This window comes from Gaeumannomyces tritici, assembly GCF_000145635.1.
Source record: "Gaeumannomyces tritici R3-111a-1 unplaced genomic scaffold supercont2.3, whole genome shotgun sequence".
In the NCBI taxonomy this organism is placed as follows: domain Eukaryota; kingdom Fungi; phylum Ascomycota; class Sordariomycetes; order Magnaporthales; family Magnaporthaceae; genus Gaeumannomyces; species Gaeumannomyces tritici.
In genome coordinates this window covers 2199983-2213612 of record NW_008804547.1, presented here as the reverse complement: position 1 = coordinate 2213612, position 13630 = coordinate 2199983, and the positions used below count along the sequence as shown (strand labels likewise).

Genomic DNA, 13630 nt, shown 5'->3' with positions numbered 1-13630 from the left:
TCTCGCCCGTCCCCGCCCCCATCCCCGCCCCCAGCGACGAGGCAGACGAGGTCACCGCAGTAATACCAAAAACCCCAGACCAAAGGAGCTACGAAAAGCCCGCCCCTGCCCCCGCTACCGACGCCGCCGCTAAAACAGCAGCCACGTCCTGGCGGCCGAGGCCGCCCTCGCCCTCATTAACGTCGCCGAGCCCGCCCCGTAAGCGGGGGAAGATGGACGGGGAAGAAGCGCAGCCCGAGGTTCCCGCTGCTGAGACCGTGCCGCCCGCAAACCACAAGAGAAGGCACAGCGTCACGAGCTCGGGGACGGACGTGGGGGAGGATGACGGCGGCGCGGCGTCTGGCTATACGAGTGCGTTGAGGAAGAGGGCGCGTACTAAGGAGGGTAGGACGGCGCGGAGGACGGACAGCCTCGTGGTGGCAGGAGACTTTGAGATGTTGGTCCTGGTGCTGATACCGAGCCCAATGGGTCGGGCGGATACGTTGAAGTAAGGGGTCTGGGGTAAAAGGCGCCGTATTACGCTCCTCAGACATCAACTGCTGACAGGTAGCGCTAGTGGCTTAGTAGTAAACTCTATCGTTGCTATCGGCGGGAGGGCAGGGGTGTTGACATGAGAATATGGAACGAGGGTTTATTGATTGTACTCAGTACTACTAGCTCTAACATATACATAAAGCCCCTTTCCCCTTCATTGCTTCAAAGCGATGCATTGTCGATCCTTTCTTCCAAGCCCTCAAAGCCCTCAACGCCGCTTTCTATATCATCGAGCCAGCCTCAGATCCTACGCATCAGAAACTCATCGCTGCAACTAGTAACGGCGAGGTCGAAATCTCTCTGTCGCTGGCTCGACTCGAATATCTCGACCCACTCCGGCTCCAATCTCTCCATCTCCCCGAGGAAGACACGGCGGAGCTGCGTCAGCTCGTAGTCATCAAGATGTTCCCAGAAAAGCTCAGCGACATTTCCATCCTGATCGTGCTGGTATATGGCCTTGATGGGCTCTTCGCTGCGGTGCTTTCCTTGCAGGAGGGGAGGGAACTGGCAGGCCATCCAGCGCGGAACAGCCGAGATACATTCCCAGTCTACCACTGCTGTCAGGTTGCCCTCGTTGTCTACCAAAATGTTCTGGTGGGAGAGGTCGTCGTGCAAGATGATGGTCGGGTCGGGCTCCGGGCCGAGAGGAGGGAAGAAGTCGTCCAGGTGCCTTCTGAGCCGTGAAATGATGTCCATGGTGTGTTCGAGTTCCTCGATGTCGTCTTCATCCTCCTCCTCTTCTTCCTTGCTCCCCGTTCCTTCTGGCTCATCCCCCCTTTCTGTATCCTCTAACCCGGCACCCCGGTCAGCTTCCGCCGGAGACGATGAATTTCTGTTCTGCAAGCGGTTCAATTTGTCGCGACAGACTGCCTCGGCGAGTGAAAGTCGAGCAAGCATCCAGTCCTTGCTAGATTCGAAAGGGCCACGAGGGACTTGTATGTGGATGCGGCTGTCCCAAATGAATTCAGCAGAGACAATTCGTTCGATCCGAAACGAATCGCGGTCTTGGGATGGAATCGAACCGCTGTAGACAGACTGGGTCTTTGCTGAACATATAGCAGGTGCCAATGGTCCCGTATTGTCGAAGAACAAGCTTCCAATACCCTGAAGCTGGGCCCTAAATGTCTCGGAGCAGAACAAGGTGAGCCGGCGGACAATCTGTTCCTTGGCCGAAAAGGTAACGTCCCTCCACCGATCGCGAAGCGAGGTACCAGGCATCTTAGACATGGCGATCCACTCGAACCCGATAGTGCTGGCCCTGTCGGCCTGAAATGAAAGAACCTTAGGGACTGGCAAGCTTGTGTTGTGGCCGACCCATGCCAGAGTGGCCACCTCGCTGAGCGTCTTCCATCCGGGATCGACTGGTAACGTAACGCGGGCAATGACCTCCTTCCCAGCAAGCCTGAGAACGAAAACCTTGTTGAACGCGCCTTGTGCGAGAAACTCGATATCGCAGGGGCCGGGGGGCAGGTTCAACGAAGACCGTACAGTCTGCTGGATGGCTTCCTCATCCGGCTCAATAGTCCAGCGAGGCTCCGCGCCCCAAATCCCATCCTGTACCCACTCTAGGCCGTCGAAGCCGGATCCCTGGGTTGCCTCAAGATTTTCCGCTGACATTGTTGGACTGGGTGGGTGCGGGGTGCGATCACCGTTCAATTGTCATGCCATTTCCGTGCGTGCCGTGAAATGCAATAAGCACGTGGCTTAAATACACAAACATCATTGAAAAGTACCATAAATCGAGCAACCTCAACCGAGCGCAGTCACGGCTTGGCGAGCCATCACGGTGCCATGCGAGCCGCCCATCGGTCGATCATCCTGCTGATCGTCCACGGCCGAGCGTATGTCGTCAGCACGAGCCAGGCGAGCCAGGCACCAACCGAGAAAAAAAAAAACGAGCCAATTCCCTCATACAAACTCTATAGCAGAAAGCACAGTCTCAATCAAAACAAACCCAATTCGCGATGCCTCAGCACCATTCTACGCCTAGAAAAGTATCGATTACCTAAAATCTTGACTGCCCATTAAATTACACAGGAAAAGCGGTTAATTTTTATTTTTTGCTGTTGATAAACAGCTTTTTGAAATGTGCCCCTATTTTGGTTGGGTGGCTCGTTTTTTGTTTCGGTTGGTGCCAGAGTGTGCCGCTTGCTTCCGAGGGGAGTACATGCCTCCACCCCGAGTGGCGGCGGCGCATTCGTTGATATAAGGTGCCGCCACACCCACAACAAGATAATCGGCAGTCTTTCCGCCACAGTGAATGCGGTACGGACTGCCGTTTATTAGGGGCGTGGGTGCCTACCAGGTGCCTACCTAGGCACTACCAACCCATGTGCCAGTTTCATCCCATCCCGCTCATCTAGCGGTTCCCCGCGGCGCTCCGTTGTCTCTATTGTAAATGGCTGGCGCGTGTGGGCTCGACAATTGCACATGAGTTGATGCATGTTTTCTGACGATTTGCTGCACAGGCCCTCCCGCGTGGACTTTCTGCCCGAGATTTCCACCAATGGCACATCCCATATATTCCCCACCTTTCCCAGCACCACGGTTTCGAGCCATCGCCGTTCAGGGGCCCCCGTCGCCTTCGCTTGATAGACCGCACACTGGTGAAAGCAGGCACCAAATGGATACAGTGGGTAGGCAGGTACTTTTGAATTTCTCATGCCCAGACCCTACCTAGGTACATTTATGTCGTTCGGAATGCGCTGTCCCAGCAACCGCAAAGGATCTCTCCAGCTTTGATCCCGATATGATTCACAAGGGACAAAACATGTAGCCGCCTGCCCTTCTGTTTAAAATTGCCCTTGTCGCCAGGCACACGCTCTGCAGAAGCGAAATCGGTTGCGGTGTTGGTTTCAAGGGGCCATCGTCAATGTCTCTGTCGTCTCATCTCGACATTTGGCTCCCCCGCCCCTCAACCATGCTCAGATCTCCTGTCACAGTCGATCAACAGGGGCCCGCATGTTGGCTCGTGCGACCATCCTCGGCTTCCTCCCGAGTCGGTTCGCCCTGGAGCCACACCGTTGCCGCCAGGCCGCCGGGTCTGGCTGAGTGGCCTTGCAGCGGAGCCGCAGCCTGTCCCAAAATAGGATCGTGAGCCTCAGTTGACCCGGTGCCCTTCGACCCTCTTGCGAAATGTGCGGTCTCGTGTGCCTACCTCCCTCACACTTGGCGGTCAGGGGGGGCGACCCCAGTGGCACCATAATCGCAAAAGCCCAGAATCACGAGCCCTCGTCGCGTTCGTAGTATAAAGATGGGCTTTGCTCTCTCCCATGGTTCACTGTTTTCTTCCTTCCTCACGCCGCCGGTCATCCAACAAATACTCCATCCATTCTTTTCATTCTCAGTGCAGTGCACTTGTTCGTTCTTTTCTTCGCATACCTCTTGCCTTGTCACAAGACTTTCCACTGCTTCTCAGCATACCATCACTTCACCAGTCATCCAAGATGCAGTTCACCGCCTCGCTCCTCGGCGTCGTGGCCATGGCCGTCTCGGTCAGCGCCCACGGCAAGCTCGCCAGCCCCGCGGCGTTGCCCAACACGACGCCGTTCCAGAACATCCGCATCCCCGACAACGGCTGCGGCCAGGGCGTCGACGTCTCGGGCCGCCCGACGGCCACCTTCAAGGCCGGCAGCACCGCCAGCATCACCTGGAACATCAACAACGGCGACGGCGGCGGCCCGCTCAGCGTCAAGTTTGACACCACCGGCAAGGGCACCAGCTTCAATGCCGTCGCCACCGTAACCAAGAACCTGGCCGGACAAAACGGCGGCATCCCCAACAGCTTCCCCCGCGGCGACCACAAGATCGAGGTCACCATCCCCAACGTCAAGTGCGAGCGCTGCGTGCTGCAGGTCAAGCAGGCCCTCAACGGCAGGGAGGGCTTCGGCTCCTGCGCCGTCGTCACCATCAACTGATCGGTCCCCGGTCAACGAGCTTGCGTCTCTGAGCTGCCGGTGACAGGCAGCAAAGACAGGACGGACTATACCAGGGGGTGGGCAGATGCGATTTGCAAAGATGGCATAGGCTCAGGGATGGACGTATGTCGGCTTCAACCTTTAAATTTCTTGTACATATGTCTGGTTTGCTCAGCTCGGCCTGTAACAATACCATTTACTTTCCCACAAAGGTCCCAAGCCCTGAGGCGCAACGTGTCGTGCATCGTAGAGAAGAGGTAAAAGATCATTTATAAGGGTATATCGCGCCAATTCGTGACAGTGAAACAAGGGGAATACATAACGCCGACAGTTAAAACAAGAAGGAAACAATATTGTCCAAGAAGCGAAGTAAAATCTCACCATCCCATCTCTCCAAAACCTTCCCTCGCCTTTCAATGCGCATGGTCATGTGCGGCAGAAATCTCGACCCATTTCGCAGCATCGTCAACCTTGATGACCGAAATGCCGGGATCATGGAAGCTCAGGTCTGGCTTGAGGCCGCGCTTCCGCCTGCTGGCGGCGGCGCTCTTGAGCACGGCCTTGCTGGGCTGGATGCGCGCCGAGCAGGTGCCGCCGGGGACGATAGTCTGACCGGCGTACTTCTGGAGGGTGCGGATCTGGTTCTGGACGTCGGCGAAGCTGGGCTGGATGGCGGCGAGGCCGCCGGGGACGGTCCGGTCGTAGAGGGCGTAGACGCCGACCTCGGCGAAGTTGTCGCTCCAGCCGTTGCTGGCGTAGGGCGTGACCGTCTTGGGGTCCTTGGCCCACTCGCCGCGCCAGAGGGCGGTCCCGCTGAGCGGCTTCATGGTGCCGCCCGTGTGCGCCCCCATGGCCATGTGGTCGACGGCGTGCATCAGCTCGTGCACCATGACCTTGATCTCGGGCTTGTCCACCACGATGATGTCGCTGCCTGGACCGGTCCAGAGCCCGGCGAACTTGATGTCGGGCCTGCCGGCGAGGCCGATGACGTGGCTGTTTGAGAGGGGTGTGTGTTAGTATATCGAGGATGGTCAGGCGGATGGTTGAACGAGACTCACCGGACAAACGACCTGCTCCGCACGGGCATCTTGCCGAAGCTGTCGGCGAGGTCCTTGTCGGTCGCCTTGCTCTTCCTCTCGCGGCAAAACACCCACGGCTCACCGCAGTCGCTATACCTGACGTAAAAGACGTCAAAGTCGCTGGGCGATATGCTTTTCTCCTTGGCTATCCTCGCGCAGTCCGCGGCGATGTAGTTGTTATCCTTCCAGGGTTCGATCGTGTACTGCGTCGTGTTCAGCATCACGTTCAGCCGCTCCGAGACCCTTTTGCCGTCCATGCTGGGCTCGATGGAGGCTTTAGTGGGCTTGTCGTTTGCCTGAGCCTGAGCCTGTGCCGTGTAAATGAAGCTGGCAAGAGCCAGCAGAAGCTTTGCTGATGACACCATCGTGTCGTTTTGTGTGTTGGTTTTTCGCTATTGGTGATTGCGGGGATCTTCGATATTTCTACATTCTATCCAGGATCGCAAGGGTGTGGACATGGAGACGTATATAAAGGACATGTTGATATGGAGTGAATACATCTCGCGCGTATGAGCGGTGTCTACAGCCAGGAATAAATTTTCAGCTCGGAGTAAGGCCAAGAAAACCGCTGTTCGTCTCGAGACGCACAAGATTGCATGGGGCGCTTAAGCGCTTAGGCCGCACCAGCAAGCCAAGAGCCCAAACGAAAGCTATTGGAGTTCAAAAAAGGTCGCAACTGGGCGGCCATCAACAATGGGTCTCAGTCAAGGTGAAGCGCGCAGAGCAAGTTGCCGCCAAAACAGGGGTTGTCGTCCAACGCGAGCTGTTCTCGGCCCCGGGGCGCGACGGTCGCTTAGTACGCTGGAGGACGAATAGAGACGCCCGAGAAAGCGTTGGCGTTGTCGTTTCAAGGGGCTGCGCCGCGGCCCAGGGGCGCGGCCAACGGGCCGGGCCAATAAACCGCGTAGGAAAACAGCGACAAGACATTGACGGCAGCCCAGCTTACTCGCCCGCGCTACCGCACCCTGTGCTGCCCACAAACGCCAGGATCGCATGGGGGTTCTTGTTGACGCGGCGCCCAGCCCCGAACGGTTTGCCGTGCTCGGTGAACTGCCGTGAGAATCAATGGCTGGAGACAGTTTTATTGACGGCCACGGCTTTTCATCGGTGATTTCCCGTTGGGGAATCCCCAGCGGGGCTTGCAGCTGAAGGTCCGCTCGATTAGGCGCCCGATGATTGAGCTTGAGATTGGCGTAAACTGAGCGGGCGGGCCGCAGCTCAATCGCGCGAGCACCTATTCAATGACAAGGCAACCTTGCTTTGGGAAGGTGAGAGAATTCCCTACATTCAACCCACGCGGAAACGGCTTCTGGAAGCTTCAGGTCCCCATGAGGAAGATAACAAGGAGGTATCCAAGCGATACCACATCACGAGCTTCCCGCCGCGACGGCTCTATACGCGCTTGGCAAGATTTGCGGCTGCCACCTCGACCTCGGCATCGCAACCCAATCTGGAATCTGCATGTCCATGTGTTCGCTCCCGCCCCGCTAGCACCTTCGACAATGCGACTCTCCCCGTGGGCTGTGGAGATTCCCACTGACCGTCTTGCGGGGAAGAAGGAAATTGGGCCGGCAAATGGACGGAAATCAGGAACAAGTCGAGGAGAAAGCCGCGAGGTAATGACTCGATGACGGTGCTCGCTGGGCAAGGGCCCGCCGATCAAGCATAAATGCATCGACGGCTCGCGAGCCGGCTAGGGCCCTGCCGACTTCTCTCCCTCGTGGCCAGCCCTTTTCGTGCCAAGCCCGTCTGTCGCCATGAAGCCCACCACCGGTCTCCTCATCTCGTCCGCGGCCCTCGGCCAGGCCCAGGGCCTGTCCGCGCCCGTTCTTGACTGCTCGGCCGAGGCCCTCGCTGGTGCTCTCCCTGCTAATGCCACCATCGAGGGCGTTGCGCCCGTCTCGGCCGGCGGCACGTATGGCGAGGGCTCCAGAAACGTCGCCTACCCGACGCAGCCCAAGGGACTCCCCGACCTCTGCGCCGTCGTCGTCAAGATCAAGTCCTCCGACATCTCGTCTTACCGGTTCGGCGCCTTCCTGCCCGCGGGCTGGAACGGCCGATTCCTCGAGGTCGGCAACGGCGGCTTCGGCGGCGGCATCAACTGGCTGGACATGGGCGCCCGCGTCCGCGCCGGCTTCGCCGTCGTGTCGACCGACACGGGCCACAGCTCGACCTCGGGGGACGTCACCTGGGCCACCAACGAGGAGGTCAAGGAGGACTGGGGCCACCGCGCCATCCACGGCTCCGCCGTCGCCGGCAAGCAGCTGGCCAAGGCCTACTACGGCCAGGCCGCCCGCTTCTCCTACTACGCCGGCTGCTCGACCGGCGGCCGCCAGGGCCTGCGCGAGGCCCAGCTCTACCCCGAGACCTTCGACGGCGTCCTGGCCGGCGCCCCCGCCTGGTGGACGAGCCACCTGCAGACCTGGACGCTGCGCCAGGGCGCCCTGAACCTGCCGGCCGACGCCCCGTCCCGCATCCCTCCGCAGCTCTTCCCCGTACTCGCCGCCGAGGTGCGCCGCCAGTGCGACGGCACCGACGGCGTCGGCGACGGCATCATCAGCCAGCCCGACAAGTGCAAGCTGGACCTGAGCACCATCCGCTGCCCCGGCGACGCCGCCGGCTCCAACTGCCTCACGGCGCCGCAGATCGAGACGGCGAGCAAGTCGCACGCCGACTACGTCATTGACGGGACCTACGCCTTCTCGGGCCTCGAGCTGGGCTCCGAGGACAACTGGGCGTTCCTGATGGGCGGGTCGAGCCCGAGCACGTACGGCACGCAATACGTCCAGTACATGCTCCTCAACAACCCGAGCTGGGACTGGCGCGACTACAACGACACCATCGTCGCCCTCGCCGACGCCCGCAATCCGGGCCGCGCCACGGCCGACGACTTTGACATGTCGGCCTACAAGAAGCGGGGCGGCAAGGTCATCATGTACCACGGCATGAGCGACGCCCTCATCGCGACGGGCAGCTCGACGCACTTTTACAAGACGGTCGGCGCCGCCACCCCCGGGAGCGAGCAGTTCGCCGACTGGTTCCGCTTCTTCCTGGTCCCCGGCTTGGGCCACTGCTCGGGCACCAGCGTCGACGCGCCGTGGTACATTGGGGGCGCCAACCAGCAGGGGTCGCTGTCGGCCGACGTGACCCAGGTGCCCACCCTCGAGACCAGCCACGACGCCCTGCTCGCCCTCATGACCTGGGTGGAGCGCGGCACCGCCCCGGACAAGATCGTCGCGACGTCGTTTGGCAACAGCAGGGCCCCCAACCTGCAGGCTTCAAGGCAGAGGCCAATCTGCCCGTACCCTGCCGTCGCCGCGTATGACGGGCGGGGCGATGTCAACTCGGCTGAGAGTTGGACCTGCTAGTAGAGAGCTAGGTGTTGGATATAGTTGTTGAAGAGGTTGACCATACTGCACGCGCGTGAATACATTTCACCGTCAATAATTGTATTATACAAATACTTTACAATGACAAGAGATATTTCTTGCGCCCCTGTCTCTGAGACTTTGTGTTGTCCCGGTTTTCGTATAAGGCGCCGGAGACTCGATGCTACTTCCAAGCCTGGTCCGCATCAGGGTGGATATCAGGCTCCGGCAGGTTCTTCCTGACCTCTTGCTTCCTCTTGTAGTCCGTCTTGAACCGCGCGTCCCGATCGGCGACGACCGTGTCAAAGTCCAGCTGACCCGGCGCGGTGAAGCTGGTCATCAGCTGGGGCTCGCCGAGCGGCAGCATGTCACCCCTGTCGACCTGCCAGAGGTGGTAGACCTTGCCGTACAGCTGCATCACCTCCTCCATCTCCCTGTTCTCGGCCAGCTCCCACGCGGCGTCGGGCACGAGTGGCTGCGGCATGACGAGCATGCCCGACTTGACCTCGAACGCGTGGCTGTGCCACAGCCGGCGCTCCTCGGGCGGCAGCGTCTCGTACAGCCGCCGCGGGATCATGTACTCGACCCCAATGATGCGCGCCCCGGGCCCCGTCGGCCGGTCGTAGATGATGCACTGCCGGACGTCGTCGTTGACGTGCCCGCAGTAGTGGTTCGCCTCGACGTGCCGCGTCGGGTCCGACGCGTAGGCGTGGAAGGCGTTGAGGTGCGCGCAGATGCCCTTGAGCGGCGTGAAGTCTTGCGCCACCGACGCGCCAGCGAGGAGGGCTCGGTTTTTGGTGCCGAGGGGCTCGCCGGCCGTTTCCTCTGTGGCCTCGGTGTCTGCCTTTGGCTCCGACATGGCAGCGGATGGGTTGTGATGTGCTTGGCGACTGCCACGTTCGACGAAGAAGAGCCGCCTTGGCAATGAGATTTCACGACGCCCAGAAAGGTCTAGCCATACCTCGGGCAGGAAGGAAGCCCTAGGTGATACGCTTGGTGGCTGCAATAGCAGCCAGGTCTGTTGGACGTCATATCAGAACCCTAATCCGCAGTACACAAAGCTCGGTGTTACCGAGCTATGGCGTGCGACATTTTGACGTCATGGGGTAAATCAGTGACGCCTCAAGAGGATCCCCATCGCTGTGTAGCGCGGTTTCTACAAACGGAACTAACCCGCATTCGGAAGCCACTACGCCTGCGCTTCAATGCAGTGCAGACACGAAATACGAAACGAGAGACACGAATTACGGTCTGACACGGCCCCCGACAAAGCGGCTCAGCCTCTGAGATGGCCCAATCAGGCGGCAGCCCTGACAGCGATGGGCGGGCTATGTGCAGCTGGTCCTGGTGTAGGCTGTTCGTTGGGCTTTTCAGAACGATCGGAGAGACCGCATTGATCGACGAGGGCAGCTGAGGCGATCATGGGCGTAGAATGAGGCTGGAACTGCCCTCCTAGGTTTGTGTATTTAAATGCTGGCTGCATCCTGCCTTTTCTCTGAAGACTGCATCGACCAAACCCCAGAGCACAACCAATCTAGTGTATAAACCACCGCATCAACAACGCATCGCAAACTTGCACCAACCACCCAGACCACCTACCCAATCTCATCTCTGAGTTCTGCCTCCACAAAATGCCCACCTCCTTCTCCTCCAGCGACTATAAGCCCTCCACCGACCAGACCCGAGACACCAGCGCACCCCCTGCTGCCCCAAGGAGCGGCTGCTGCAGAGGCGACAACGATGGCCTCAGCGGCACCGCCTTCCCCCGCGGCGCCCCGCACCGGGGCCTCTACATCGGCCTACGGGCTACCGGCGTCCTGGTCGGCATGACCCTCATCGTGCTCTCCACCGTCAGCTCCACGGTCGCCCACCTCCCCGGGCGGTGGCTGAGCGTGGGCCTCGGCCCGGGCATCAACAGCATGTTGCTGAACGCCTCCGACCTGTGGGCCATCTACCGCGCCTCCCGCCGGCACACGCCACAGATACGCCTCTTCTGGGACGGCGGCGCCGCCATCGGCATTCTCATCGCCGCGGGCTTCCTGACGTCCTGGACTGCCGACCTGGCTAGGGGCGGGGACCAGATGGTGGTCGGGGGTGTTGACCGTCTTGGTCTGAGCGCCGCCATGATCGCGAGCTTGTTTGCCGCATGGTAAGTGTGACAGTTCCGTATTTCTGCTCATTGCGGTAGAATGATGTGCTTTCTTCCTTGAACGGCCGTAGCTGACCTCTCTGCCTCTCACAGCCTGATTCACCTCGCCTTTTCCATTTCGGGCTTCCGCAGCTGGCGCCAGCTCCGTGCCACTCGCAACACCTCGACTGTCTGAGATGGTGCGAAGAGGAGGAAGCCTGTGTAGGGTACTGCGAGTAATGCCCTTTGCTGGATTATATTGCCTCGGCTCGCCAGGGTCGACGCATCGAGCCATTGATGTATAAGGAAGTGCAATTCTTTCGATAAGGAGCGCGGAGTGATTTCTTTTTGCCTTTCTTCCTTACTTCGATGTTGTATAGACTTATTTCCAGAAACTTATAAACATTCATGCGTCTCTCAAACTCCCTTGATCTCGTACTCGTCGATAACGCTGCGTGGCCTGCCAAACTTGCCGAGGGGCTTGTACTCGAGATCATCAAAGCCAAAGCCTCTGGGGCTACCGATCTCCAGGCCGCGGGGGGTCGAGATCCATCTTTCGGAGGCCGTAATTCCCAGTACAATCACAGGCAGATCATACTGGTACTCCTGTGTGCCGAGAGCTTCGCCGTTTTGCGCATCAATAACGCAGACCAAATCTGGCACAATGGCAACGATCTAGGAGTGCGCAAAATGGGTTGCTCTCACTGTTGAATATGAAGGACGGATAGGGGCACTGGGGGATAACCTGTTCATTGCCGTCCACGTCCACCATCTTGGCATAAATGTTTTCTTCTTTGAACGGGGTGACCGTGCGCGCCTTTTTCGTCCTCCCAATCGTTCCGTCAACGCTCGCAGTGGACTCGACAACCACCTCGCCGTACGTATGGCCCATGTGAAGAGTCCGCTCGACCCCCATGATATTCCCCTGGAACAGCAGCTTGGCCGACTCCGGGCCGCCGACCTCGCCGATGATGGCCTCCGTAACGTCATCGATGGCGTTTGCGCACCGCGTCAGCGGCCCTGGCCCTGCTGATACTCCACGCTAGCGACATGGTGTTCTCGACCACCCACTCCTTCACGTTCCTCCCGCTGACGGGCCCCCTTAACGTAGCCGACATGCGTCCCCATCTACGACAGCGCCGCGCGCAGGGCCCCGCGAGGCGTCGAGCTCGGTCGGAACCCTCTTCATGATGATGATGACGCGGCCGTTGCCGTCCGAGATGCACGTCGGGATCGTGATCGCCTCCTTCGCAAACACGACGGGCGTCGTATGCCACGACACGGGGTGTATGCGCGGCCCATCCAGCCGCCGTCGACGGCGGCCACGTCGAGCCCCGCGCCGCCGCCCGAGGCAGCAATGACAAGCCCCTGCAGGCCGTTGCCGCCGCCGCCGATCTCGAGCGGACGAGGATGCCGGTCCCTTTGAGGAGGAGGCTGAGTAAAGGAGGACAAATAATGGGATATGAGCGCTGTTTCACGGGGTTATCTGTACACTGAGGCTTTCTGAAGTGGGCTAGCTGGTGCTCAGGATTGGGGTCGGAATACAAGAGCGTTTCTTCTGAATCTGGTCCTGGCACTGTATGTTTTTGTGCGTCGTGTCCACACTCGAGTACTTCCTGCATGTGCTCCCTAGCCTTCTTTCCACCTCCAGCCACCCTCTGCGGACTGACGCTGGCCCTTCTAAATCGGAGGGACAGAGTACTCGTGACAGTTACCAAAGTTGTCGTCGTGGGCGTACGACCAGTCCCAGCCGCCATTGTCTCCCTGCTCAAACTTGGAATCCCGCCTCCTCAGGTTGGCCTTCCAGACGCCCACGCCTGGAATGGGTAGCAAAGTCTGTTAGTACGTACTCCCGCCAAGTCCTCTTCGCCACAAGTATATAAAGAGGAGCACTCACGTTCGACCCAGCCGGTACCGCCATTGTCCCATAGGTGGACCCAGTAGTCGCCGTTGGGGCACTTGATATCCCAGACCGTGTTGGAGCTCGGGGCGCCTTTGTCCTGGTGCGCCTCGCAGTAAAAGTCGTTATTATCCCAGAGCTGGATCGACATGCGGCCCCAACCGAAGCCGCTGTTGACCTGGTAGGTCGTGATGCGGATGCAGGCGTCGGCGCCGGCGGCCAGGACGGCTGCGGTGGTCGCGATGGAGGTAAACTTCATGGTTGCAGGGTGCAAAAAAAAAAAACACTGGGAGACAGAGTCAAAAGAGGAGGTTGATCACCGGGGGGCCTGTGGAAAGCGAGTGGATGGCGCGCGCGGGTGGGTAGGAAAGGGGGAGGATAAGAACGCCATGGCGGCTGGCCACGTCTTGTTTTATAGCCAAGTTCCCAAGAACAAAAGCTTGATCTGCCTGCCCAAGTCGGAGGACGCTCACAGCTCGCCGGAACACAGGCGGCCTCTCTCCGACGGGGTTTCCTCGCTTCCTGTGATGTTCGCTTGTATTAGGCAGCGGTCAAGCAAGACCACTTGGTGAAGACTTCGCGATGATCAGGGAGTGTTCGCGGGTCGCTTAACACGTTTACCTTCCTAGTTGAGGGTTGGCTGGCGAGATGCGCTATAGGACCGCCAGCGCCAAGGAGAGCCTCCTACATTCTTGGCGGTCGGA

The 13630-nt window shown here is 59.4% G+C and overlaps 8 protein-coding genes across 8 annotated transcripts in view; 4 read left to right on the top strand and 4 right to left on the bottom strand.

The window, feature by feature from the left end:
• The window catches only part of GGTG_05847 (hypothetical protein), a gene marked incomplete at both ends in the record, with an annotated part of 1420 nt that extends 929 nt beyond the window's left edge, over window positions 1-491 (top strand). Inside the window, one exon of the mRNA XM_009223658.1 lies at window positions 79-491. Coding sequence (XP_009221922.1) covers window positions 79-491 — 413 coding nt within the window. The remainder of the gene's footprint in view (window positions 1-78) is intronic.
• A 120-nt stretch (window positions 492-611) lies between these two features.
• On the bottom strand, window positions 612-2376 carry GGTG_05846 (hypothetical protein). The gene has a single exon (XM_009223657.1). It carries the CDS (start codon window positions 2149-2151, stop codon window positions 775-777), a length of 1377 nt encoding a protein of 458 aa, XP_009221921.1. The 5' UTR covers window positions 2152-2376; the 3' UTR covers window positions 612-774.
• Window positions 2377-3060: 684 nt separating this feature from the next.
• GGTG_05845 (hypothetical protein) lies at window positions 3061-4662 on the top strand. The gene has a single exon (XM_009223656.1). It carries the CDS (start codon window positions 3807-3809, stop codon window positions 4449-4451), a length of 645 nt encoding a protein of 214 aa, XP_009221920.1. The 5' UTR covers window positions 3061-3806; the 3' UTR covers window positions 4452-4662.
• A 5-nt stretch (window positions 4663-4667) lies between these two features.
• Window positions 4668-6178, bottom strand: GGTG_05844 (hypothetical protein). Its single transcript, XM_009223655.1, has 2 exons — window positions 5510-6178; window positions 4668-5444 (listed from the first exon to the last, which is right to left on the bottom strand). Exons 1-2 carry the CDS (start codon window positions 5893-5895, stop codon window positions 4865-4867), a joined length of 966 nt encoding a protein of 321 aa, XP_009221919.1. The 5' UTR covers window positions 5896-6178; the 3' UTR covers window positions 4668-4864.
• Window positions 6179-6712: 534 nt separating this feature from the next.
• Window positions 6713-9028, top strand: GGTG_05843 (feruloyl esterase B). Its single transcript, XM_009223654.1, has one exon. It carries the CDS (start codon window positions 7288-7290, stop codon window positions 8896-8898), a length of 1611 nt encoding a protein of 536 aa, XP_009221918.1. The 5' UTR covers window positions 6713-7287; the 3' UTR covers window positions 8899-9028.
• On the bottom strand, window positions 8879-9966 carry GGTG_05842 (hypothetical protein). Its single transcript, XM_009223653.1, has one exon. It carries the CDS (start codon window positions 9755-9757, stop codon window positions 9083-9085), a length of 675 nt encoding a protein of 224 aa, XP_009221917.1. The 5' UTR covers window positions 9758-9966; the 3' UTR covers window positions 8879-9082.
• Window positions 9967-10279: 313 nt separating this feature from the next.
• On the top strand, window positions 10280-11528 carry GGTG_05841 (hypothetical protein). The gene is made up of 2 exons (XM_009223652.1): window positions 10280-11047; window positions 11141-11528. Exons 1-2 carry the CDS (start codon window positions 10530-10532, stop codon window positions 11220-11222), a joined length of 600 nt encoding a protein of 199 aa, XP_009221916.1. The 5' UTR covers window positions 10280-10529; the 3' UTR covers window positions 11223-11528.
• On the bottom strand, window positions 11440-13327 carry GGTG_05840 (hypothetical protein). Its single transcript, XM_009223651.1, has 5 exons — window positions 12924-13327; window positions 12742-12843; window positions 12253-12495; window positions 11772-12052; window positions 11440-11701 (listed from the first exon to the last, which is right to left on the bottom strand). Exons 1-5 carry the CDS (start codon window positions 13183-13185, stop codon window positions 11444-11446), a joined length of 1146 nt encoding a protein of 381 aa, XP_009221915.1. The 5' UTR covers window positions 13186-13327; the 3' UTR covers window positions 11440-11443.
• Window positions 13328-13630: the final 303 nt, after the last annotated feature.